Source organism: Tachysurus fulvidraco, chromosome 17 (assembly GCF_022655615.1).
Source record: "Tachysurus fulvidraco isolate hzauxx_2018 chromosome 17, HZAU_PFXX_2.0, whole genome shotgun sequence".
Classification (NCBI taxonomy): domain Eukaryota; kingdom Metazoa; phylum Chordata; class Actinopteri; order Siluriformes; family Bagridae; genus Tachysurus; species Tachysurus fulvidraco.
This window is the reverse complement of record NC_062534.1, coordinates 11,013,185-11,040,157: the sequence shown is the minus strand read 5'-3', so window position 1 is coordinate 11,040,157 and position 26,973 is coordinate 11,013,185. Positions and strand designations below refer to the sequence as shown.

Below are 26,973 nucleotides of genomic sequence, written 5' to 3'. Positions count from 1 at the left end.
TTTGGAATCTAGGTCACGCCGTAACAATGTTCATATTGTCGGTGTGCCAGAGGATACTCCAAATAATTTATCCACAGAGTATGTGTCAAAACTCTTGATGGAGGCATTGACACTTGAGAAGGAACCGCTTGTGCATCGTGCTCACCGGACCCTGGCTCCCAAACACAAGCCACTTAAGTAAAGTTACTTAAGTAAAGTTGGCCTCATATTCCCAGATTCGATTTTCCCGAGTCAATAGCTCCTGAGCTAAAGTGTGTTACTACACGACTAACACTTCTTTTTTATCTTAGTAATATAGAGAGGCAGCTACAACCTAATTTTCCTCAATATCAGCTTTCCTCCGCGTTGGACAAAATACATAATTCTCTATGTGCAAACACAGAAGAGACAGGTTCCAAGGGACCGTCTGCAAAGTGCAAACCCCGAAAAGAGAATACAAAAACAGTCAATAACTTTACTGTAATACAGTGTACTGTCACCAAACTCAGAACACACATCACTGATGTCCTAATTGATGTACTAAAACACTTATTTTGGGGAAATGTCTTTTTGTTGATTTTTTATGATTTTTCATACTAATAAAAAATCAATAGCTTTACTGTAATACGCTGTACTGTCATCAAACTCAGATCACACATCACTGATGTCCTAATACATATACTAAAACACTTATTTTGTGGAAATGTCTTTTTGTTTAATTTTTATGATTTTTCATAATATAAAAAATCAGTAAATTTACTGTAATACAGTGTACTGTCATCAAACTCAGATCACACATCACTGATGTCCTAATACATATACTAAAACACTTATTTGTGAGAAATGTCTTTTTGTTGATTTTTTTATGATTTTTCATAATCATAAAAAATCAATAGCTTTACTGTAATACACTGTACTGTCACCAAACTCAGATCACACATCACTGATATCCTAATACATGTACTAAAAAACTTATTTTGGGGAAATGTCTTTTTGTTGATTTTTTATGATTTTTAGTAAATCATAAAAAATCAATAGCTTTACTGTACTATAGTGTACTGTCACCAAACTCATAACACACATCACTGATGTCCTAATAATGTCCTGAAGCGCCTGCAGGACAGGGACCATGTTAGACTCAGTGTGGGAAACGTGTTTCACTCGACGTTTAATTCTAGAGCCAGAGGGGTAGCTATTCTGATCAATAAATGAGTTCAGTTTATTCCTTCAAAGATAGTGGCTGACAAGAATGGGAGATACCTAATAGTTTTTGGCCTAATAATAATTTTGATAATACAGGTTTTACAGACAAGTTCTGGAGTATCCTCCCTTTCCTTGACACCCATCTTTTAATACTGGCTGGTGATCTGAATTGTGTTATTGACCCCGCCTTAGATCGTTCAAACCCTCGAACCCTGACCCAGTCTTCTATGTCCAAATCCATTTTGGATTTTATGAGTAAAAATGGGTTTGTAGACCCTTGGAGATTTTATAACCCTAGTGCCAGGACATATTCCTTTTACTCTCAGGTGCACCAGTCTTGTTCACGTATTGATTATTTTTTTATTGACAATTCCCACTCCAAATTCCCAATTGACACTCCAATAAAGACCGCAAAGCTAAGCTTCAGGATCTGATTACAAACATTTATGATTTAGACAAGCAAATAGCTGCCAATAAGCATTCAAAAGAAACGACTTGAGCTACAGACTGAATTTGACTTGCTTTCAACAACTGAAGCTGAGTGTCTCCTGTTGCATTCCCGTGCAATTTATTATGAGCATGGTGATAAATCTGGTAGGGTCTTGGCCCACCAGTTAAAGCACCAGGCTGCTTCCCGTTTTGATGCCTCAAATTAAAGAAAAGGCTGGCAAAATGGTTTCTGAGCCAAAGGAAATAAATAATGTATTTAATACTTATTATTCATCTCTGTATAAGTCTGAATCTGTAGCTGATACATCTGATTTGACTTCTTTTCTCAAAGATTTGGCAGTGCCTACCGTTGACCCCACCATGGCTGAACAATTAGATGCGCCCCTAAAATTAGAAGAGGTTATGCATGCTATTAAAGCTTTGCATAATGGTAAGGCACCAGGCCAGACGGGTTCCCTTTTATTTATAGACCGTTTAGCTCCACTTCTTCTTTTAGTATACATGAATCTTTAGAACGTGGCTCTTTGCCTCCCACTTTTTCTCAGGCAGCCATTTTGCTTCTTATAAAGAAGGATAGGGATCCTACATCTTGTGCCACATATAGTATACCTTCTCAACGTGGATGTAAAACTCTTGGCCAAGGTATTAGCGATACGCCTTGAAAAATTCCTTCCCTCTATTATTTCAGAGGAACAGAATGGCTTCATTAAAGGACAGCAGTTATTTTTTAACGTTCGCACACTTTTGAATGTCATTCTGTCTAATCACTCTTTAACCAATCCAATAGTAGTTATCTCGCTTGATGCCTAGAAAGCTTTTGATTGGGTGGAGTGGGTCTATCTTTTTGCCGTCCTAAAGTTTGACTTTGGGGACCAATTTATTTCATGGATTCGATTCTTGTACAATTCCCCTCAGGCTAGCGTCCACACAAATGAGATTTCTTCCGACTATTTTACTTTGTCACATGGCACTAGACAGGGTCTCCCTTCTCCCTGTCTCCCTTACTTTTTGCTTTGGCCATTGAACCCTTGTCGTTAGGTTTGCAATCACTCACTTCATTTCACCGAGTATCCCACTATAATATTGGTCTGAAATTGTCACTGTATGCAGATGATCTCCTTCTCTATCCAAGTGTTCCACCAATTTTATCTTTGTTGAAGAGATTTGGCTCTTTTTCAGGTTATAAAGTGAACTTACTTAAAAGTGAAGACTCTGCCTTCCTTATATTTGGCTAATTTCTTCCCATAGCTTAGCTAGATCAAGTCGGATTTTCCCTCCCTTCGTCTCTAATTGGTCGTATTAACGCCATTAAAATGAACATTTTGCCCCGGCTACTTTTTCTGTTACAGTGTAACCCTGTATTTTTGCCCAAATTTTTTTTCAAAACACTGTTCATTTCAACTTATTGAACTTGACCAACTTATTACCTCTTTTTTGTGGGGTAAAAATCCCAGGGTGAGGAAATCACTTTTGCAGAGATTTACGTTTAGAGGCAGTTTGCTTTACCTAATTTTTTGTTGTATTATTGGTCGGCTCACATTCACAAATTGACTTACTGGCTTCAATCACAAGAATGTGTGTCAGCTTGAGGACCAGTCCTGTATCTCCTCTTTTTTTAAATGCTTTACTGACATCTTCCCTCCCAATTAACCTATCTTTTTTCACAAACAATCATGTGGTTCAGTCCAGTATTAAAATCTGGTCACAATTCAGGAATAATTACGTATGTTTCAGCCTCAACCACAGTGCCTATAACACAAAATCACTTATTTCCCCCTGGCCTGACTGATGCTGTCTATATACAGCGGGAAAACTGTGGTATTAAAAGTTTTAAAGACCTGTATAAGTTCTCGAGTTTTTCCACTTTGTCCTCTGAAATTAATTTCCCAGCTGCTCATTTATTTCGCTACTTTCAGGCTCGGCACTGTGCTTCATCTCGCTTCCCTTCCCATCCTTCACTTCCTAATACTCAACTTTGGGAAGAGCTGCTGTCTCTTAAGCCCACCAAGAAATCCATTATATCAATAATATATAAACAGTTAATGGATTTAGACACCTATTCCACAGCTAAAATTCAGAGGTCTTGGGAACAGGAGCTAGGAATAACTTTTTCAGATCAGCGATGGGAAAAGGCATTATCATGTATTCGCTCCAGCACATCCTGTGGAAGGTTGCAACTAATTCAGTTTAAGGTATCATTCAGGGTTCATTATTCAATGTATTGTTTATCTGAAATTTATCCACAGTCAATGTGAGCAGTGTCATGGTACCCCATGTAATCTTGGTCACATGTTTTTCTCCTGCCCTAGACTTCACAACTTCTGGAGCCAGTATTCACCGATTATCTCCAAAGTTCTTAGCATTAAGGTTCATATGGACCCATTCTTAGCTGTATTTGGACTCCCGGTTAACTCTGTGTTAACTGACCTTGATCAGGCTGATATATTTACATTTATTTCACTTGTGGCTAGACGGTGCATTTTACTTCTCTGGAAAACCTCTATAGCATCTTCAGTTTCTGTGTTGCTCCAGAATGTGCTGTCATTGCTGGAAAAGATAAAGTTTTCATCCAGGGGTTATTCTGAAAAATTTCACCATAAATGGGGCTCATTCATGGATTATTTTAAATCGCTACAAACTCTACCATGTACCTCTCCCCCCCCCCCTTTATTTATTTTTTTATTTTTATTTATTTATTGCATGTTTTCTGTCTCCTGTATATGGCTTTTTTATTTTACTTTTTTATTTTATATTTAATTACTGTTTATTGTGTTTTAAAATAACAAAAATTTAAGGGGAATACATGTAAATTGTTTGTACGTGACTGTTTGTAATACTTCCTCAATAAAAAGATTGAAAAAAAAGTTAATGGAAAGTTAAAAGTTTAATAGAATCAATAAGTGAAAAAAGTACTAGAAACTCAAAATACTTAATTTAGTTGAATTGTTTTAGAAAAATGTTTACACTACTCAATCTATTTTATTATTTTGAGCATTTGGGTTTGCAGTGTAAGATTTAATCGAAACAAGGTAAAAAAGTCATTTTTTCATCCTTGTGTGCTATATAAGGTATATAAGGTTGCATGAAAAAACGCTTTCCGAAGGAGCTAGAGGGCTGAGAGTCACAGAATAGCGTTTTCAGCTCCTAAGAACCACGTTTGTACATGCATGCAGGGATTCAGTCAAAATACATTTCATGAAAATGATCATTCCACATATGTTGACATGACAAGTATACTAATGTTTAAATACACTTTTACTTTACTGCAATATGATCAATTATCAGCACACATGATAGTAGGTAGCTACATACTTTTTTCTGTGTTAATGATAAAATAATGTTATGTATTTTCTCGATTACAACCTCCGTTTATACAGATTACATGGAGCTGCACGTACACATTGGATTCGCCGCGTTTGGATGCCAATGTAGATTCACAAAGCCATGAGCATTAACAACAAAGCAACATCCACCATTGTTGATGATGTGTTTGCCGCCGCCACGCTAAAGTTGCTGGGAAACATGACACATATAGTGACGTCAGACGGCCGTGATGGCTCTCTAGCCGATGGAAAGGCAAACCGGTTCTTAGAAGGTTCGCCAGTGGAACAACTTTGAACAAGCACCAGTACTAGCTCCGAACCAGCACCCGGTTATTTTTGGTGGAAAAGGAGTATATTTTTAAGTCACTTATCGGAACATAAAAAAGCACTCATGCTTTATTGTGAGCGGGAAACATTTACAATTTTTAATACAAATGTCAAAAGCAGTAATCTGACAACACAAGTAGAAACCTACATTAACAATAATTAAATCAATGTCACCTGAATAGGACACATGAAATTAACTTCAGCAATGGTAATACAATAAGAAATGGGATACTGTGAAAGCAGTATATAAGAATAACTGAAGACTAAGATGTCCGTCTCCAGTCCCAGTATAACCAACGGCTTTTCAAGGCTCTATTGTTGTCCTTCCTTTTTTTCTCCGGTCTCCGTTCCGTTTGAACTGCCAGTGCTGCCTTCTCTCTCTGATGCCATCTAGGACAGATTAAATGTGAACAGCAAGATAAAGGAGCAGCCATGTTAGAAATTATTTTGTCATATTGTACTTAAAGTACTTCTACACATTGCAATAAAAATAATCGCACATTATTAAGATACCTTTACACTTAGGATGGCCCTAGTGAAAAGTGTCCTCATAACACAATCTCAGTTTCTGGAAATTTTTTTAAAACCTGCATTTACCTGCATCACCCTTTTCTATAACAGCGCTCAAACAGCAATTCCTCAGAAGAATTAATCTGGCTATTCTGGTGAACTCTCATCACAAAGGTTTCCGTCTACAAGACTTCTGCTCACTGCTGCACCATTCTGACAAGTCTAGACCCATTTCTCTCTGCTAGTTCAAGAAATTTTACTTTGAATACAAAGTCTGTTTTCAGAAGAAATAAATAAAGAGTGACCAAAAATACAGAGTAACATCTTAAATGCGACACTCAAGGGGTGTTCATGTAACTGGATAAAATCAACTGAGATTTTAATATTAATACAAGTGGTCTTTTTTCTGTAACAAAAAAGGGTGTCTTACCTCAGGAAAAACATACAAACTCTGAAACATTCAATTTAATTTCTCGTCTTTGATGGTGCCCAAAAAAGACAAGAAAAGCTCTACGTTTTCTGCATACAATCTTGATTATGTGGAATAGTTCCAGAAGGCAGTGTTTGTTAAAATTTAGTTGACCGAGATTTGAGAAAGAAGAACAATGGCCTAGTGTTAGCTAGTCAACTAATTAATTAGTCAACAAATCCCTACACATTATTACTATAACCATTACCATTAATACTACACATAGACTAAGTCACTGAGTCTCAAGGGAAAGTGATTCTCAGACTGACCTTTGGCTTTTTGTGGTTTTGTTAGTATATGAAAAACTATGAGCTCTGAAGTTTGAGTTAATTAATTTATTTCAAAGCAAAGAATCTTAAAAGTACACAAGCTAAGAATGATCCTGTACATAATTGTTTCTCACATAATCTCATCACTATTTAGTGGAAGGGGTTAAATTATGAATACATCCTTATAGTATTTTAAGATTCCCCTATTTTGTACAAGGCATTCCTGACACAATACATCCATAACATTCAATACATTTTAGCAGGGTTTCCCGTAGCACTTTGCAGTTTGGGCAGCCCCCCTAAGCTGGGAAACCCTACTGCCTTAACTAGGTCGTCCAAAAAAAAAAATTCTGCTGCACAAAAGGCCGTCAAGTGCATCTCAGAGAATAGCGCAGACGTGCTTCACGCGCGCCACATGGCCGAAATGAGAGAAAGACATGGTCCGTCACTGTCTGGAGGATAACTAGCCAGTTGATAAAATGCGTGTCCGTGAGAACTGTAAGTGGACTTATGTTTTGTGTTTATTTAAGCCTGTTATTGTATTAGTCTGTTGTTCTTGCAAATTTAAAGTAAGTAAGCTGGTGATTTTGTTGTTTGAGTTCTTCACCTGCTAGCTAGGTTGCATGTGCCTGTTTTTAATAATTGTTAAATGTAGTACAGAGTCTGTGGTCTCTCACAAAATGAAGGCCCCCCACTCCCCAAATTTTCTGTGGGAAACCCTGATTGTAGTCTTGTTGTATTGTAAAACTGAAAGGCCATGTAAAGATTATACATTACCTTTTTATAAGCCATCTCAAAGAGCTTTAAAGATGCTTGCTGTAGACCTGTGGCAGCCTGCTTGATGTTTTCACCAGTCTCAAGGTCCTTTCTTGAAAGTAGCTCTCTCACTTTAGTAATTTCATTCTGAAGCTTCACGCACTGACAAACCAAATAAATTACATTGGTTATTGAGCTTTATGCAAAAAATATGCACATGGCAAATAATCATGTGCTTCACACCTCCTCAGTAGGAAGCTGGTTCTTAAACTCCTCCATCTTTGACTCTGTATCATGGACAATGCCTTCAGCCATATTAACAGCCTCAACACGATCCTAGAGAAAATAAACAATTTTAAATAATGCAATAATTTACTAAAATTGCATTTCAACCATTCACACTCACCACCCTCTTCAAAAGGAACACCTGTATACCTAGTCATTTATGCATGTTTTCCCCCAATAAGATAATCATGTTGCAGAAAATAATGTAAATATAGGTGAAGAACAGGTTAAATGCTTAAATCCAACATGAGAATGGTGTGACATCTGTGACTAACATTGACAGTTGTTGGTACCAGATGGTGTTTCCACTTACAGAACTGCTGCTCACTCAGTACTTTTTCAGAGAGATGTGTGAAAACTCAAGACCTCAGCAGTTTCCAAAATATTAAAACCAGCCAATTTGACACCATCAACCATGTTGAGCTGGTCTTTCAACAGAATTGAATCCAAACTGGGTTGGAGTAACCCAAAGACCTACCTGCCTTTTTATCTGCCTTTAATTTACTGGTTACACAAGATTCAGTTGATGGACAATAACTTTACCATGACGAATACTATTGCAGTGTGGTAGGATGTTAGGAAGTAGCCATCCCAAATAAATTATTTTATTATCTTTTGATAATGAGGGAAGATTGCACTGAAAAGCAATTGTAGATTTCTACAATTGCTTTTCAGTGCAATCTTCCCTCATCTATACAAAATACATCATTCCAGTAAAGATTTTCCTAACTTACAATCAGACTCTGAATAAGTGTCATAACTGTGGAAAGTGTGAAAATCACTGACTTTACTTAAGATTTTCTCCTCACAAGTACAAGAAGAAAAATGCATATGTATCTATAAATGTATCCAAGTGTGACTCGGGAAAAGAACGGTGGGTCTACTTTTATTGATGCCATCTATTTGTGCAAATGTTTTTCCAAAAAAAAGTGTGTCAATATTCATTCATTAAAACAAATTTACAATTTATAGGCTTTACTTGTTTAAGCTTTAAGTCACAGATACTGTGATGCATATATTTTGGGATTTTGAAAAGATTAAGCTTCCTTTCTACTGAAAGGAAATTAATATAATTTTACAGAAAATTATTGAAAAAATAACTGTACGATTGTAGTATCTCAAATTGCGCTGCAACTTTAATTGTGATGAGTGTGTACTGAATTTTTTTTGTAGTTTTCTGGCTAAAAATATATAACGTTGTGATCAATTTCTCAGGAACCATCTGTCAAAAGGTGGATAACTCAAGCAGCTTGTTGTAAGAGATACATACGATTTCCTGGTACACTCTTTAGGACTTAAAGTCAGATGACATATTCTATCCTATATTTTTACCTTTCTTTGTATAGATTTAAAGTGGTTTCTCACACACACACACAGCATCTGAAATTCTGACCTGTTCTCATTTATCTTTTGTATCGCAAACCTTCATTGTACACCAAAATGAGTCTTTTCATTACAACTGTATACATTTGCAGGGACCATATATCCAACACCATATTATATAATAAAGAAGCTTCAGTACCTTTCTCTTCCGGTCTTCCTCTGCATATTTTTCAGCATTCTTAACCATGTTCTCAATGTCATCCTTACTGAGACCACCAGAGGACTGGATGACAACTGAAAAAAAAAATTGAGATACAGATGGAGAATGTTCCTTAAGTTCTACTGAGAAAAGCTCACCTGGCAAACATTTAATCTTACTTTGCTGTTCCCGTCCAGTGCCTTTGTCTTTAGCAGAAACATGCACAATTCCATTAGCGTCAATATCAAAAGTAACTTCAATCTGTGGGACACCACGTGGAGCAGGAGGGATGCCAACCTGTTAACATCACAAATAATTTCCTAAATTACCAATAATTGACTGTAAAGTGAACGGAGTGTCAATAAAAAATATTAACTGCTTTTAAATGGGTCACACTGGTGAGAAAATAGTCATTTAATGTAGGTATTAGAACCATGTTAATTTCAGTACAGTATTTTCCGGACTATAAGGTGCACCTAAAAGCCTTAAATTTTCTCAAAAATCGGCCGTGCGCCTAATAATCCGGTGCACCTTATGCGTGCACCGAGTTCCAAAAATCTGTAAAAATGTTGTTGTGCGACTTTGCGCTCGATTGACTGTCTTACTATTTCCCCCTAACACAGGGACGTAATACATACACTACGTACGGTGGCAGCGATACACCAATCAGAGGACATTACGTAATACGTACAGTACGTACGCTTACCTCTGCCACGCCTCCGGTAGGTATACTACCGGTATGTTGCAAAACAACATTTGTTTCTTCCTAACCATTATGCGCTCCACACTCCAGTCCAGTAGGTGGCGGTAAATGCACCTTAAGTTGGTTTGCCATCCATTAATAAAAATCAGATGCTTACGAGGCACAATTCAAACTACAGGCTATCAGTTACACGGTTGTAAATGGGAATAGAGCAATTCAATTCAACATCAATGAATCTATGGTTCGGAAGTGGAGGAAGCAAAAAAATGTACTGCGCCAAGTACATTAAGGACTTTGATGGATTTGAGGGAGAAGATTGATTAAAAAATAATGTTTGTGTATTGTTAAATAGTAGAATAAAGTTCAACTAAACTCACTGTTTTGCTTCTGTTACCTTTTTTCTAGACCATATGATTTAGCATGCGCCTTATAATATGGTGTGCCTTATGTATGGGTTAAGTACAGAAATAGACCCCGTAATTGAGACTGCACCTTATAATCCGATGTGCCTTATGGCACGGAAAATACTGTAATATGTTTACATTATTATAGGTTTTAAGTAGGAACATGCAGACATACTTTATATTCCCCTCAAAATAACAACACATAGCCATAAATGTCTAAACCACTGGCTACAAAAATGAGTACACCCCTAAGTTAAAATTTCCAAATTGGGCCCAAAGTGTCAATATTTAGTGTGGCCACCATTATTTTTCAGTACTGCTCTTGGGCACAGAGTTCACCAGAGCATCACAGGTTGCCACTGGAGTACTCTTCCACACCTCCATAACGACATCACTTGTAACAGCACATTGAAGATGCCCCACAGATGCTCAATAGGGTTTTGATCTGGAGACATGCTTGGCCAGTCCATCACCTTTACCCTCACCTTCTTTAGCAAGGCAGTGGTTGTCTTGGAGATGTGTTTGGGGTCATCATCATGTTGGAATACTATAAATAGAGGGCATCATGCTCTGCTTCAGTATGTCACAGTACATGTTGGCATTCATGGTTCCCTCAATGAAATGTAGCTCACCAGTGCTGGCACCATTCATGCAGCCCCAGACCATGACATGTCTACCACCATGCTTGACTGTAGGCAAGACACTTGTTTTTGTACTTCTCACCTGGTATGTTTGATACCATCAGAAACAAATAAGTGTATCTTCGTCTTATAAGACACAGGACATGGTTCCAGTAATCCATGTTTTTAGTCTGCAGCAAACTGTTGGCAGGCTGTCTTGTGCATGATCTTTAGAAGAGGCTTCCTTCTGGGATGACAGCCATGCAGACCAATTTGTTGCAGTGTGCGGCATATGGTCTGAGCACTGACAGGCTCACACCGGAGACCTTGTAAAAGTCACATGACACCAGGGAGACAAAATGGCTAATTGAGCACAATTTGGACATTTTCACTTAGGGTCACTCACTTTTGTGGCCAGTGGTTTAGACATTAATGGCTGTGTGTTGAGTTATTTTGAGGGGACAGCAAATTTACACTGTTATACAAGCTGTACACTCACTACTTTTCATTGTAGCAAAGTGTCATTTCTTCAGTGTTGTCACATAAATAGATATAATAAAATATTTACAAAAATGTGAGAGGTGTACTCACTTCTGTGATATACTGTATATATACACATGTATGTATATGTAATATACACATTTATACATATATACACACACACAAACATATCTATATATGTCTTACCAGTGTGAATTGTCCAAGGACCTTATTATCCACTGCCATTTCACGCTCACCTTGGCAAACTTTAATTTCTACTTGTGTTTGCCCATCAGCAGCAGTAGAAAACACCTGAGCAAATTCAAGAGAGATTTGATATAGCTTTTTTATTAATTAATATAATTTTTTAAATTATAATAAATAATATATTTTGACAATTGAATTTGAAAATATATCACATATGATCACAAATCTATGCTCTTTTTAGCACTGAGGTGAAGGTGTCCACCATGGAGTCTATGAAATTAGTGCTGCCTGAGGTGGATTTTTGAAGGATAATAATGCTTCATTAGGCATTTTAATACTCACAAACAAAATCTTATAATGGCCTTATTTTTTTCCATTACTTATTTATTAAACTAATTTATTTTACGTCAATTTACATATTGCAATAATTAGATTATGAGATTCTGAATACACATACATGCACACATGTGGTAAGGTTCCAGACTAATGGCCCTTGAAGCAATGGATTTTAACTCAATTTTTGGACTTTTTTACGAGTTACTACTGCAATTAACTAAATTATCATACAGAATATAAATTGATTAATTTAATATTAATTAAATAAATCAATCTTATTAATAATCAATCTTATTCATTAATTTAATATTAATTAACATTAACCTGAATTGTCATTTCATTCCAAAATTACCTGGCTTTTTTTGGTGGGAATGGTCGTATTCCGGTTTATAAGTTTGGTAAACACACCTCCCAGAGTTTCAATTCCTAAAGAGAGGGGAGTGACATCCAGCAGGAGAACATCTGTCACATCTCCAGCCAATACACCGCCTTGGATGGCTGCCCCAATAGCCACAGCTTCATCTGGGTTAACAGATTTACTGGGGGCCCTACCAAACAGATCCTGTACTGTTTGCTGTACCTAGAAGTGGAAAGAAACAACTTGCATAGTATTTCAACACATTTATTCATTAAAATTGTGTGAGAGATAATGATTCAATTCTTGCTACATAGTCTGCAAGCTGTAGCAATGTGAAGTTTATGTCAAATACTCTATGCTGAAAGGTAAAGTTACCTTTGGCATACGAGTCATGCCTCCAACCAGTAGGACTTCTCCAATGTCACTCTTAGAAACATCAGCATCTTGCATGGCCTTCTGACATGGGGCCACAGTCCTTCTAATTAGATCTCCCACAATACCTTCAAACTGGGCACGGGTAAGTTTCATGTTTAAGTGTTTGGGACCAGAGCTGTCCATTGTTAAGTAAGGTAAGTTGATGTCGGTCTGTGTGGCAAGAGAAAGTTAAATAGAAATTTTTATTATTTTCAATCTCATTAAGATGAAATGGAATAAGTGTTAATATTGAAAGTAATAAAGCAATAATCTATCACCAACACACAATATAAACAATGTCAACCCTACATAGTGTCAACATATTGTATGGTATCTTTATATAAAGAAAATTATAAAGTGCAAAAATAAATATCTAGACTTTTTGTGATAACTTGTGCTTTCTTTCATACTGTAACAATCAGTGACAGTATTCATAGACCCTGACCTAGTGAACTAGCATACAGAGTAAAAAGCACATCCCTAAGTTGCTCTGGGTGAGCATTTGCTTAATGCTGCGAGTATAAATGTGATTCTTAACCATTTACAGTTTACTATGTTTCACTTCAGTGACGTGAATAGAAATGGAAAACCAAATAATTACTGACTAAAAATAAATTGAAAATCCTTTGTAGTTTATCATTTGATAAAGAACTGACAAGCATTTGCATGTATTAAACAGAAACCAACCTGCAGAGAAGATGAAAGCTCACACTTTGCTTTCTCAGCTGCTTCCCTCAATCGTTGCAATGCCATGTTGTCTTTGGTTAGGTCCACACCTGACTAAAGAAAAACAGACCCAGGTGGTCCCTAAACATTTAAGGCTCTGATGAAATCTGATGACAAACTCTTCAGAAAAGAGTGTAATAAAAAGTGTCAAAAAACATGGTGTCATCTTTAAACAATATGGCCACTACAAGCCTAATTACTTGAAAAGCTACAACTCATGGATTCTTGTATAGTTTTTGCATGAATCTTGAAAGGCTTATACAGAATTCTGGGTTATTATGCATAGTATGGACCATAGTCATCATCAAGCTTGGGGCTTACATGAAAAACTTTTCCATGACCTGCAAGTACAAGCAAGCTGTAACAACTAGGGCTGCACGATTTGGGGAAAATGTCATATTGCGATTATTGAGGTCAATATTGCGATTGCGATATGTGATTGCGATAAAATAAACAAATGGTATCATGAGTCAACTTGCTTGGTTCTCAAGGAAAATGCACACACAGATTACTGATAATGCTGAAATTTGTATTTCTAAACTCAAACTAGCAACAACAAACAAATGCAAAACGTTTTCAAATTAAAATATAAAATAATGCTGATTAATGAAAAGCCTAAGATCACCATTATTGATAATATTTGGGGCAACATGTAATTATTAAACTTGATTCCCTTACATATACATTTGCTTTTAAGCCTAATTATTAATTTTGATTATGATGTGATTGTGACAGGGGAAGAGGTTTCAGGTTGGGGGTAAAGAGTTTTTTCTGTCACCACTTTTGAATAAGAAACAATATCAAGGCTATAAAACTTGTCAAAACTCTGCGAATCACAAAAGTATCAGTGAGAAGTTGAAAACACTCGTTTAAACAGTGCATACACTCGAACTTGACTGCAAATCACATGTTTTACTTTATTGATACTGCTTTTAATCGTAATGTAAAGACCGGTCATCGGGGCATAAGCCGTCATGTACAATAAAAGCGCCTGCGCAGCGACAGGAAATATCATTTAACACAAAAAGCCGCCTAGATGGTGGACTTGCGCTCAGGACTTTATACAAAACATCTTTTTGATGTTAATTTAGTCTTAGCGTTTTGGACAGTGATGCAGTCTTGTCATCGTCTCATCTTATGAAAAAAAGGTTGAACATATTTCGTCTCGTCTGACGAAAATTACCACTACATATAACAGAGGTAGCATTTTTTCTGGCCACCAGTTCAGTGTCCGTCTGCTCGGCATCCATCTTCACCCGTTCCGCGCTGCACACCGGAAAAAGTCACATGACCATACGTGCCACTGCCTAAACTGAAACGCACTAGTTTAGCGGATAGCGGTGTAGTGGATGAAATACTGTAGGCAAACAGCTTTCAGAGAGAATGGGTTGTCATGTCCACACATGACAACCCATTTATTTCATAAAATCACAGCATTTTGCGTCATATAATCGCACAGGCTTAATATCGCGATTGCGATATGATTAATCGTGCAGCACTAGTAACAACCTAATTACCTTAAAAGAATAGCTACCATCAGCAGGCATGTAACCATTACCATTGAGCTATCCTTACAATGAGAGTTGTAATAGTGGGACCCACTAATATCTGATGCAATCTTACTTAATCTGGGGGAACTAAAACAAAAGAATCTCTTAGAAAACACATTTGTAATATCAACAAATGTAATATCTTTTAAATACAACTGCAAATATTCCTATTTCTCTTCTAATCTTCATATACACATCTTTTTTGCACGATACCTGCCATAGTATGAAAGTGAAAGTGACGTGACATACGGCTAAGTACGGTGAACCATACTCAGAATTCGTTCTCTGCATTTGACCCATTCAAAGTGCACACACATAGCAGTGAACACACACACCATGAACAAACACCCAGAGCAGTGGGCAGCCATTTATTCTGCGGCGCCTGGGGAGCAGTTGGGGGGTTCGGTGCCTTTTTCTTTTTCTTTTTTTTTAAGTGAAAAAATTTAATTGTTGTACATGTATGTAAATATATTTACAACAATTTAAGTTTCCTCTGAGCCTTCCATTGACACATGCCTCTCTCATCCTGATTATTTAGACAATGAGGGGGAAACCTCACTAAAACATTTAAGATGGGCTGAAATGGTTCCACTGTGACTAAGCATAAAAGATAGTTACATAATCATTCCTAAACTCATGTCTATAATGTGGACTAAGCATCATACTAATTCTATAATGCAAACATACAGAAACATTCATTTATTGCCATTCAAAATTGGCTTGTGTTAGCTGTGGTTGGCTTTTGAAGAGCTGAGTAAGGCAAAGAAAAAAAAATGTTTCATACTTCTTTGATGGATTTGTTTGTAGACTAATATACAATGAATCAGATAATATTCAGTGTACAAATTATGCACAGCAAATTAATAAAATACCCATTTTCATCCATTAAGCAAGTTCCTGTCCTTAACGTTTAAGTAAAACAATATTTATAACAAACTGCTGCAGGTTGCTACCTACTTAATTACTTATTTAGCTTAAAGTCTAAATTATTTAAAAGGATATGTGTAAACAAAGAAACATACAAACCTCTCGCTTGAACTCTTTCACTATATGCCTTAGCAGATACTGATCAAAATCTTCCCCTCCTAAAAATGTGTCACCATTGGTAGATTTTACTTCAAAAACTCCTTTCTGGATCTCCAAAATCGAGATGTCAAAGGTGCCTCCTCCGAGATCATACACAGCAATACTGTAAGGTGATACACAGACACAAATCAATAACATGCCACATGCCAACTGGCAAATGTTTCACTGGCAAAATCTGGCAAACGTTTCACTTACACCTTGTCCTGAGTCTTTTCAAGTCCATATGCAAGAGCAGCCGCTGTAGGCTCATTGATGACTCTGAGCACATTTAAACCTGCAATCTGGCCAGCATCTTTTGTTGCCTGTAATCAATGAAGCATTTTGGATTTAAAAAAATTAAATAAATAAATCACAGAGAACCAGCAATGATTAACCGAAAAGAGAAAATAATAATTTCAGGATAGTTGCACTGATGAAGAATATAACATTTTAACAACAAATTTCTTTTAATTATATACATTATTTTTGTTCTTCTTAATTTGTATTTCAAATAGCTAAAGGGGCCATAAAAACAAAAGAACAGAAATTTCTAACCCACTCAGACATTCCATACACCTATAGCAATACTGCACTGTACTGTAAGTACATGTAATGTTCCTGTGATCCTCCACAAGATGTAGAACAGGGCCTTGTATAGTCTGGACATGTCCACTTCCATTTTTCCCATCATTGCTCTCAGAGGTTGGATGGTGTTAAATGCACTCAATAATTCAAATGTTGTGGTGTCTTACAGATGAGCATGGGTCGTTTGGAATAGATACATAACTCTATCATTCATGTTTACCTGTAAGCTCATAAGAAAACTGCGGGGGATCGAGAAAAGTCCTGAGGTCTGATATGAAAAAGCACTAGTCTCTCAAGAGAGAAATTGATCATGTTAGCTTTTTCTGGACAGACCTCCATGCAGAAATGGATGTAATCTTTTACGCAGTCCACCATATTAATGTCTTCCCAATCTGGTTCACAAAGACTTCCCAGTCTATGCTCAAAAACATTTAAAAGACCTTCCACTTGTGAATATCTCTTTATGGTCTTTTTGTTCACAGGTTTTCTTACATTTACAGCATTTGGCAGAAAGCCTGTGACCAAGAAGACCAGAAAGAGATATTCACGTGTCAAAGGAATTAACACACATTACAACAGACCAGTATGTGGGTGTCAGGTGTAATCAGACCTTCCAAGCTGTGGCAGTACAGATAAAATGTATATACCCTTTACACTTATGTACAGATTAAGTATCATGTTCTCTCTGGTAACAGTGTTGACAAACTGGCACAAATTTGGAAATGTTTTGACATAGTTTGGAATCTGGCAACAACAGATTATGATCTCATGTAATACATATAAATAATACATGGGATATAAACAAAACCATAATGGAGACCATGAATTCCTTCTACAGACAAAACAGCCAATGCCAATGTTGACACTCCTTCACATCAACAGGCTACATTCCTGATTACACATTTTGTTTATAAAAGAGTGAATCTTCCATCTTTCTTCTTACAACTCAGTCCAGCATCTCTGCCTGCCGTTGCTGCCTAAAAGCCAAGTATGAAAACAATCAAATCAAGAATATCCTTGTGCAGCTATGACCCAATACTACAAAGCACATTGAACTCCTAGTGGGTACCAATTTTTGTGCTGAGCTGGGCCATCTTATTCCTTAGAGACCTAGCTTTTCCACTGATAAAGGTTATGAAGGACTTGTAGTATCTGCTCTTTGCTGTTGTTCTGGACCCAGCAGTGAATCCTTTGTACGCTGTCAACAGTTCTTCAGCACTACTGAACTGTGTTCCGTAGTGTGGTCCAGATCTTCAGAACACCAGCAGTTCACTACTATTCCCCATTCCGAGCACAGATAGATAGATAAATAAATAAATGAATAAATAACAACCCTACATGCCTAAGCATGAAACTTGACAGTGGTTTTTCTAGTAGACAGTGGATGTTGATTATGGAGACAGTTGTAGTAATAACTTCTAGATACTGATGTTAATACAGCATAATTTGATAAAATTAACTAAATCAGCTGAAAGAAAAACCATAAATTAGCATTTGGTACCGAACAGACTGGTTTACTGAAACCTTCATTCTTGACTATCTTTTTCAGTAAAAAAGGTTTTAATTTTAATGTTACGTTAAATCTAATGATTAGATTAATTAGGTTTCTGCAGTCTTTACCTGTCTCTGAGAATCATTAAAATAGGCTGGTACAGTCACGACAGCATTCTTCACCATATGGCCCAAATAATTCTCTGAAAAAGAGCATTCACATAAATGAACATAAGCTCATACACTTTTTACCACAGCCTTTATTGTTAACAATTATAGCAATTACTTTAAGAAAACTGTCTTGTGAAAATATCAACATTTTAATATTGTAAAGGTACTCCTACCTGCAGTCTCTTTCATCTTTATCAGAATAAAGGCCCCAACCTGGCTAGGGGAGTACAGTTTTCCATGTGCCTCTATCCAGGCATCTCCATTGGAGGCACGTACTATCTTATAGGGGACATTCTTTCTGCAAATAAAGAACTACACATTTAATTTGTTCATGATGCATAACACTCTTCCTATTAGTAGCACTGGTAATAACAGTCATCTAACTAGTGTTTTTGTGATTATTATTCGTCGATCACTATAATCATCATCATCATAATTATTATTAATTCCTAATTGGCTTGGGCTAGGCTGATGATGTCTTAATGCTTGCACGCATCATTCAGAACTTACAACTGCAAGAGGAAAATAGAAAGAGCTTCTATTATTTAAAAAAAATAATAAAAAATCGGGAATCAATTTATAGGACATATCGCCCAGCTCTAGTATGTGTATATATGTATAAATAATATTCTAAGATTCACACAAAAATCTGGACATGTATTAGACATTTGAAATTTACCCCCATAATAATTATTTTAATAATTATAATTTAATTATTATGTAATTATAATTACATAATAATTTAAAGCAAGGAGTGTATTTAACAATACAACGTAAAAAAAAAACAACTAATCAATAAAGGGTACCAACACATCCTTGGTATTTAGAGCATTAATAATAATAAAAAGAAAAAAAAAAGGAGGACTAACTCGTCATAGTACATAAAACTTACAAATCTTTCTGTACTTCGGGGTCATCGAAGCGTCTCCCAATCAGGCGTTTGGTTGCATAGAGTGTGTTGTTTGGATTAGTGACAGCTTGCCTTTTAGCTGGCATACCCACCAGTCTCTCCCCTTCACCTGTGAAGGCTACAACTGATGGAGTTGTCCTTGCACCTTCTGCATTTTCAAGCACCTGTTAAAAAGACAAAAAAATTAAAAATACGATAAACTCCATATGCAGTTCATGTGCTCCCCCACCTAGCATCCTGTTAGCCAGTGTCCAGTCTCTGAAGAAGCTTGACGACCTCAGGGCCAGAATAAAGTTCCAGAGCTGCAATATCCTCTGCTTCACTGAGACATGGCTGAAATTAACTCTTGATTATTAACCCTCCTGTTTTCCTTTCCTGCATTCCTATGCAAATTAGGAGCACTGAGTCAACTTGACCTTGTCTGTTTTGACTGCTTATAAAAAAATGAAGTATATGAGATAGCCATTTTCCCCCACCTTTTTAGTCTAACTTGTTTCCAACATATTAACATATATTTTGCACAAAAAAATAAACAACAATAAATAAAAATGGTATAATAAACCTTATTTATATACAAAAATGGCTCATTTTTTAGTAAAAATTATTATTATAATTTTTTAATTATTTTCACTGTAGAGGCATTAATTATTTTCACCTGATGGCAGACTCAAACTAACATAAGCCAAAGTAAAAGACTATTACATGTCTTGCGCTTGGAGTTTTCTTTGTTGGTTGATTACTTAAATCTCTTCTATTTGTGCAGTATCTATATGACTATGATTTCAAACTTTTAAGAGAGGATTTTGTAACATTTTGCAGTCTGATGAGCAACAATAACTCTCTGAAATTCTCAGAATTCTCCACTGTTTTTGCAATGTTTCCCTTCCACAAACACACGTCATGAACATCAGAATTTGATGTCTGTTCTTTAAATAAAATAGGACACTCATGGAGACTTGATTGTCATCTTATTGACTGAAATCAGATGGACTCTAATTTGACCTTGAAATTAAGTACTAAAACTAGAGTGTCCCATACTTTTGCCTCTCACAGGAAAAATATTGAAAAACTACCAAGTATAAAATATTTATGTAACCTGTTGGATTGGGTTCACTTTGTCTGCTTTGTCTGATGTTTTGGGACATATTTATATATTAAAAAACACACACACGCAAGCAGGGTAAGCGTGGCATGTGTGGGACGGCTGGGGATGGGTATGGATTTTGGGACCCTGGATTCCGCAGCACCTCACCTTGATAGCCCGTTGTAATATGACGCCGGCGGGGGTCTATACTATGCCATGGCCATGAGGGTTATCAGCGGCAGCTTTATACCTTATCATTAATAGCTCTATCAATATTAAAAATAATGATAATAATAATAATATCATTGCTATTAGAACTATTATCATTACTATTAATGGCTGTATCAGCATTATTATTGCTACTACTATTTCTATTTGACCTCTTCCTGATCCTTTAACCTCCCCTTCACTCCGGATGAAATGAGTATATTTGTAAATATGTTTATCATTACTACTACTGCTAATAATATTACTATTTCTTATTAATTGGATTTTTCATTATTATTGTTGATATTGTCACCTTCCTCATACCTCATTTTACATTTACAACCCCCCCCCCGTTAAATTTATTTTATGTATTTTTGTTTGTTTTGTGTGATACTATTAATATCTTCATTATTATTGTCATTATAATTATTATTATTTAAATTAATATATTTTCCTCTTTGATTTATATATTATCTCTGTTGTACTTTCACTACATGCTCCTTCATTCATATATATCCACTCCCACACCCACTTACAGTTACACACACACACACATTTTGTTTTGTTGGTCTTTGTATTTTGCATCTAATTTCTCTTCTGTAAATATTGTAATTGTCTGTTTGCATAATAAAAAAATAAAACAAATAAGTAAAATAAAAATAAAGAAATACAAAAAAAAGGGTTAAAGGGTTCACAAACTTTCAAGTGACACCATATACGTATATAACATGTACATACACACATACACTAACATATATACACACACACACACACATTATATATATATATATACACATACACACACACACACACACACACACACATACACACACACACACACATACTCTCCTCCACAGATGTCTGCAACGCTCTGAGCCGGATCAGCGCACACAAAGCCGCTGGACCAGACAACATCCCTGTACTCAGGGCATGTGCTGAGCAGCTAGCTGGGGTCTTCACGGACATCTTCAACCTGTCTCTTGCCCAAGCAGCTGTTCCTACTTGCTTTAAATGCACTTCCATTGTGCCAGTGCCAAAACACTCCAGCCCAACATGCCCGAACGACTACCGCCCTGTAGCACTGACAACCATTGTCATGAAGTGCTTTGAGCGGCTGGTCCTGGCACACCTGAAGGACTCTCTGCCATCCACATTGGACTCTCACCAGTTTGCCTACTGCAGCAATAGGAGCACAGAAGGTGCAGTTTCCATGGCACTGCACTCTGTGCTCACACACTTGGACAACAAGAACACGTATGCACGTATGCTGTTTGTTGACTTCAGCTGAGCATTTAATACCATCATCCCATCCAAGTTGATAGCCAAATTAGTAGATTTGGGCATTAACACCACAACTTGCAACTGGATCATGGACTTCCTGACCAACAGACCCCAGCAGGTACGATCGGGCTCCATCTGCTCCAACACTATCACACTCAACACTTGCGTACCGCAGGGTTGCGTACTGAGCCCCTTCCTCTACTCCATCTTCATCTCCACTGCAGGCCTGTGAATGGATCTATCTCCATCATCAAGGTTGCAGATGACACTACAGTGATCAGTCTCATCACCAACAATGATGAGACTGCCTACAGGGAGGAGATCCAACACCTAGCCACATGGTGCAATAACAATAACTTGCTCCTTAACAAATCCAAGACAAAGGAGCTCATTGTGGACTTCAGGAAAGAGACAAGAGGGATCTACATCAATGGGATGGCTGTTGAGCGCATCTCCAGTTTCAAGTTCCTGGGAACCCACATCTCGGCGGACCTGTCCTGGACTACCAACACCTCCAGCCTGGTCAAGAAGGCTCACCAGCGCCTCTTTTTCCTGAGGACACTAAAGAAAAATCAGCTTTCCTCAGACATCCTGGTGAACTTCTACCACTGTGCAATAGAAAGCATCCTGACCAGCTGTGTCACAGTCTGGTATGGAAGCTGCTCTTTTGCAGAGTGCAGGGCATTGCAGCAGGTGGTGAACACCGCCCAGCACATCACAGGAACTCCACTGCCAGCCATGGAGGATATCCACAAGAAACGCTGTCTGTGTCAAGCTCGCAGCATTCTTAGGGACTCCTCTCATCCTGCCCATAGACTGTTTTCACTTCTGCCCTCCGGCAGGCGTTTCAGGTGCCTCCGGACCAGGACTAGCCGATTAAAAAACAGCTTTTTTCCTACAGCCGTCTCTTTATTGAACTCTGCCACTCGCTGATCCTAGTGTCCTTCACTCTACTGCCACACGCACCTCACATTATGCTATTGCGCTAATGGACTGTCTAAACTAAACTTCTGATCACTTGTACATTTGATCAATCACACCCCACAATTTGTTATTGCACTAATGGACTGTTACTGTACATAAAATCATGCTCATTTGCACACTTGCTCTCCTTTTTTCCATCTGTATATTATGTTCATAGCACATATACAGTATATTCATCTGAATATTATATTCATAGTACATACATACTCATTTGTACATTATATTCATAGAACATACATATCTGTAAATTACTGTTTACAGTAATACACATTTTATTACAGCACATATCCTTCTGTAAATCTGTATATTGTTCATAGTATGCACACAACTATAAATTACTCCATATTACCACTTAACTTATTTAAATCTTGTACAAACTGTATATCCTGCACTTGCTACTATTGCACTCTGGTTAGACCTAAATTGCATTTCCTTGCCTGTACTTGTACATGTGTAATGACAAAGTAGGGCTGGGCGATAAAACGATAACGATATGTATTGCGATAGACACGTGTTGGATAGCGATATAAAATGTGCTCGATAAGACGTTCGATATTTTTTATTCTTCATCGGAAGAAAACAGAAGTCGCGAAGCAAGTTTGGTTGCATTAACAAAGGTGCTCACTCTCTGATAACCTAGCAACGTAGGGAGTGACACTAACAGCCAATCATGTAACAGTATCATGTTTGGTTGCGCCATTGTTACATGTAACAGTAACAGAAGTCAGCTCGCCAGCATTTTTCGAGGCAAATTCCTCTGCCTCGAAGCCTCTTTTAATTCATTTTAAAGCTCACATCATATATAATATATACACACACAGCACTCGGTGTGAAACCATGCATGGCCTCTAGGTCCAAGTTCCTGTCCATGGTTTTTGCCTCTTAAATACCAAAAAGCATTCCAATTTAGACAGTAAAGGTGATGGCTGATCTGTAGATTTTGAAAGTTACATGACTTAAAGGCAGTATTTTTGTATTATTATTACTATTTATTTTAATGTATGCCTTAGTTTGCCTTAGTATGCCTCAACTTTGTCATTGTTCACAATGCAAGTACAGACAGAGAAACAATGGGTATCTAAATGTTTAATTTTGATAGAAAATATTGTTGTATGCATTGCATCCTATGCATTTAAAAAATAAAAGTAAATTTTTCTAAAAAAGGAAACCAATTAGTTATTCATTTTAAGAGACCCATCTTATTTTCTCTTGTATGTTTAATATTGCTCTTTAATTAAGCAAAAATACATTTTATCCGATTACTCAATTAATCGATGAAATTTTTGGTAGAATACTCGATTACTAAAACATTCGATAGCTACAGCCCTAATAAGTCTACAAAAATATACTTAAATAGTTCAACTTCAAGTATGATTAGAGTAAGAATAAATTGAGTTAATTTTTCCATATTTCTGCAGGTTTTATATTTCAAACAATGTTACTCTACTGTATCAGGTTTGTGTTTTATATTACAGATGTATCTCAGTCTACCTCAGTTTTATTTATGTTTACAAAACACTGCACATCTTTTACAACACTTTATTCACCAGAAGGTGAACAGTTAGTGAACTTCCTAACACTAAATTCTCAGGTTTCTCTGTTTATATCTAACACTTTGCACTATTTTATTACACTTTATTAAGCATTTCTTACATTTTGCACCTTAAATGTTAAGAGATGATTATTAAGTGTTCATTGTGACTTTAGACTTATGGTTACATTTTATTTATTTGAGTTTTCCTGGTTGTTGACATTTCTGTCTTAATAACTGAAGGGATTATGATAAGAGGAAGGTTAAGCTTAAAATAAAAATGTTTAAATGTAATATATTTTTCTCCTGGTCCTTATTTTAATTGGGTCATGATATCGTGATACAGTTTTTGGCCATATCGCACAGCCCTACAATAAAGTTGAACCTAATCTAAGTGTATTAATGGTGGCCACACAAAGTATTGACACTTTAATACACCTGAAGTCCTTCAATACTCAATACTCAATTTAAGTCCTTCAGGTGTATTAAAGTGTCAATACTTTGTGTGGCCACCATTATTTTTCAGCAATGCCTTAACCCTGTTGGTCATGGAGTTCACCAGAGCATCACAGTTTGCCACTAGTGTCCTCTTTCACTCCTCCATGACAACATCACGGAGCAATCTACAGAATTTCTGCTGCTATGAATTTTTGCACTGTGTCAGAGATGTTTACATTACATTATTTATATCAGAGAGGTGTTACCACATCTCCAATATGATCACGAACCTAATCTCTACACAATATAGCCTCAAATACCTTAACAGAGTAAGAAGTAAAGGAACCACAGTCTTCTAAAGAATGTCTCATTCTTAGCAATGGTGTCAGCCCTGCCTCCACTCTAAGTTTTTGCATTTTACTTGCTCGGAAGTGCTCCGAGTTTAGTTCTGAATCACTTTTAAGATTCCTATTTAGGAATTTATAAGCTAAGTTAGGAGGTCTCTGAGATCATTCTTAGAATCTTTATGAATACAGGCCAAAATTTTAATATGCTACTCTTCCAAATATCATGTTGTATAATTCCTGTACTACCTCGACTCTCGTGAAGGATTCATGCCAAAAGCATGTTAAAAAAGCCCATAAAATATGTAAATTACAATATTTTATTAGTGGAATAGAAAAGACATCTGACCTTTGCTTGTTTTCCATCCATGACAGCCACACAAGAATTTGTGGTCCCCAGGTCAATTCCAATCACTGCTCCTTTGATTGCTTCTGAACTGTAAAAAACATTCAAAAGCATGGTAAATATGAAAAATGTGTAATTAAAAACGTCACGAAGGACACATTTTAAAAAGCTTTTAACAATTGTTGCACATTACTCACGCATATTCACGTCTGGATGCAGTCTGAATAACATGTTCCGACAACCGATTCCAGCAAGCCTAGGAAAATTACTGTTCTTAGCCACAGTACTACTGTAAGATGATTGAACAACATGAACTAAAATGCATTATGTCATTACATGCAAATGTATTAGTCAACTACATATTCAAAAATGAAACCCACATTGGCTCAAGACATTTAAGTTAAAACTTGAATGGGTCTTTCATCATACAGTGCATAACTAATAAAAATTTGCAGATGATACTATGCTCATCTGCCTCATCCAAAATGGCGACGTGTCTGCAGACCATGAGGAGGTGAAGCTGCTGGTGTTATGGTGCAGTCAGAACAGCCTAGAGCTAAACACCCTCAAAACTGTGGAGATGATAGTGGACTTTAGGAAAGACCCCTCAACACTACTCCCCCTCACAATATCCAACAGCCCTGTGTCATCTGTGGAGCCCTTCTAGTTTCTGGGTACTACCATTTCCCCAAGACCTGAAATGGGAGTCCAACATAAACTTCATCAAAAAGGCCCAGTTTGAAGTTTCTGGGTACTACCATTTCCCCAAGACCTGAAATGGGAGTCCCCATAAACTTCATCAAAAAGGCCCAGCAGAGTATGTACTTTCTATGCCAATTAAGGAAGTATGGTCCACCACAGGAGCTGTTAATGCTGTTCTACACTGCAGTCATTGGATCTGTCCTGTGCACATCCATCACTATCTGGTTTGGTGCAGCAACAAAACAAGACAGGAACAGACTGTAACACACGGTTAAAACAGCAGAAAAAATATGCGGTGCCCCCCTGCCCATTCCCAAGGACTTGTACCATACAAGAACCAGAAGGAAAAATCACCACTGACCCTTCGCACCCTGGACACAACCTCTTCCAGCTCCTCCCTTCTGGCAGTACTGTCTATATTGTTTCACATCATCTATATTGTCTTGTATAGTATAGTGTTATGTCTGTACTTTTGACACAGCTGGAACCAAATTCCTTGTGTATATCAACACACTTGGCCAATAAACCTGATTCTGAAATAGCAACAGACTACACACTGGAGACAAAACCGGAAAACACGCATTTCATGAGCATTGAGGACAATGAGAATCCAAATGTCTAAATCTACAATGTCAAACGTAGTATCAATGTATTTCTACATTTTATGAAAATATATATTTAAGGAAAACTCAAACTTGTGACATATAGCTACAGAAAATAACCAACCTTTTTTACTAATGATGGTACACCTCGAACACAGCTTGAGGACAGGCTTCGCGAAACTGTTTTTGCTATGCTTAACATTTTTCTCGACTTGCAAACACCAGATTGCTATACTATTACCGAACCAAGAAAGTAGATTCAAATAATTTCGCCTAAATTAGGTCTATTAAATCTCACGGTCACTACGAGTTGCTAGCTTCCACCTTGCACACAATCTGCT

At 36.9% G+C, this 26,973-nt stretch overlaps 1 protein-coding gene across 1 annotated transcript; it reads right to left on the bottom strand.

Annotated features, from left to right (window-relative positions):
* Positions 1–5,325: 5,325 nt before the first annotated feature.
* Positions 5,326–26,973, bottom strand: hspa9 (heat shock protein 9). Its single transcript, XM_027135492.2, has 17 exons — positions 26,757–26,973; positions 25,526–25,584; positions 25,332–25,419; positions 19,096–19,277; positions 18,377–18,501; positions 18,162–18,235; positions 16,173–16,279; positions 15,918–16,080; positions 13,303–13,395; positions 12,577–12,786; positions 12,196–12,423; positions 11,508–11,612; positions 9,273–9,390; positions 9,094–9,188; positions 7,530–7,622; positions 7,308–7,448; positions 5,326–5,672 (listed from the first exon to the last, which is right to left on the bottom strand). Exons 1-17 carry the CDS (start codon positions 26,832–26,834, stop codon positions 5,595–5,597), a joined length of 2,037 nt encoding a protein of 678 aa, XP_026991293.2. The 5' UTR covers positions 26,835–26,973; the 3' UTR covers positions 5,326–5,594.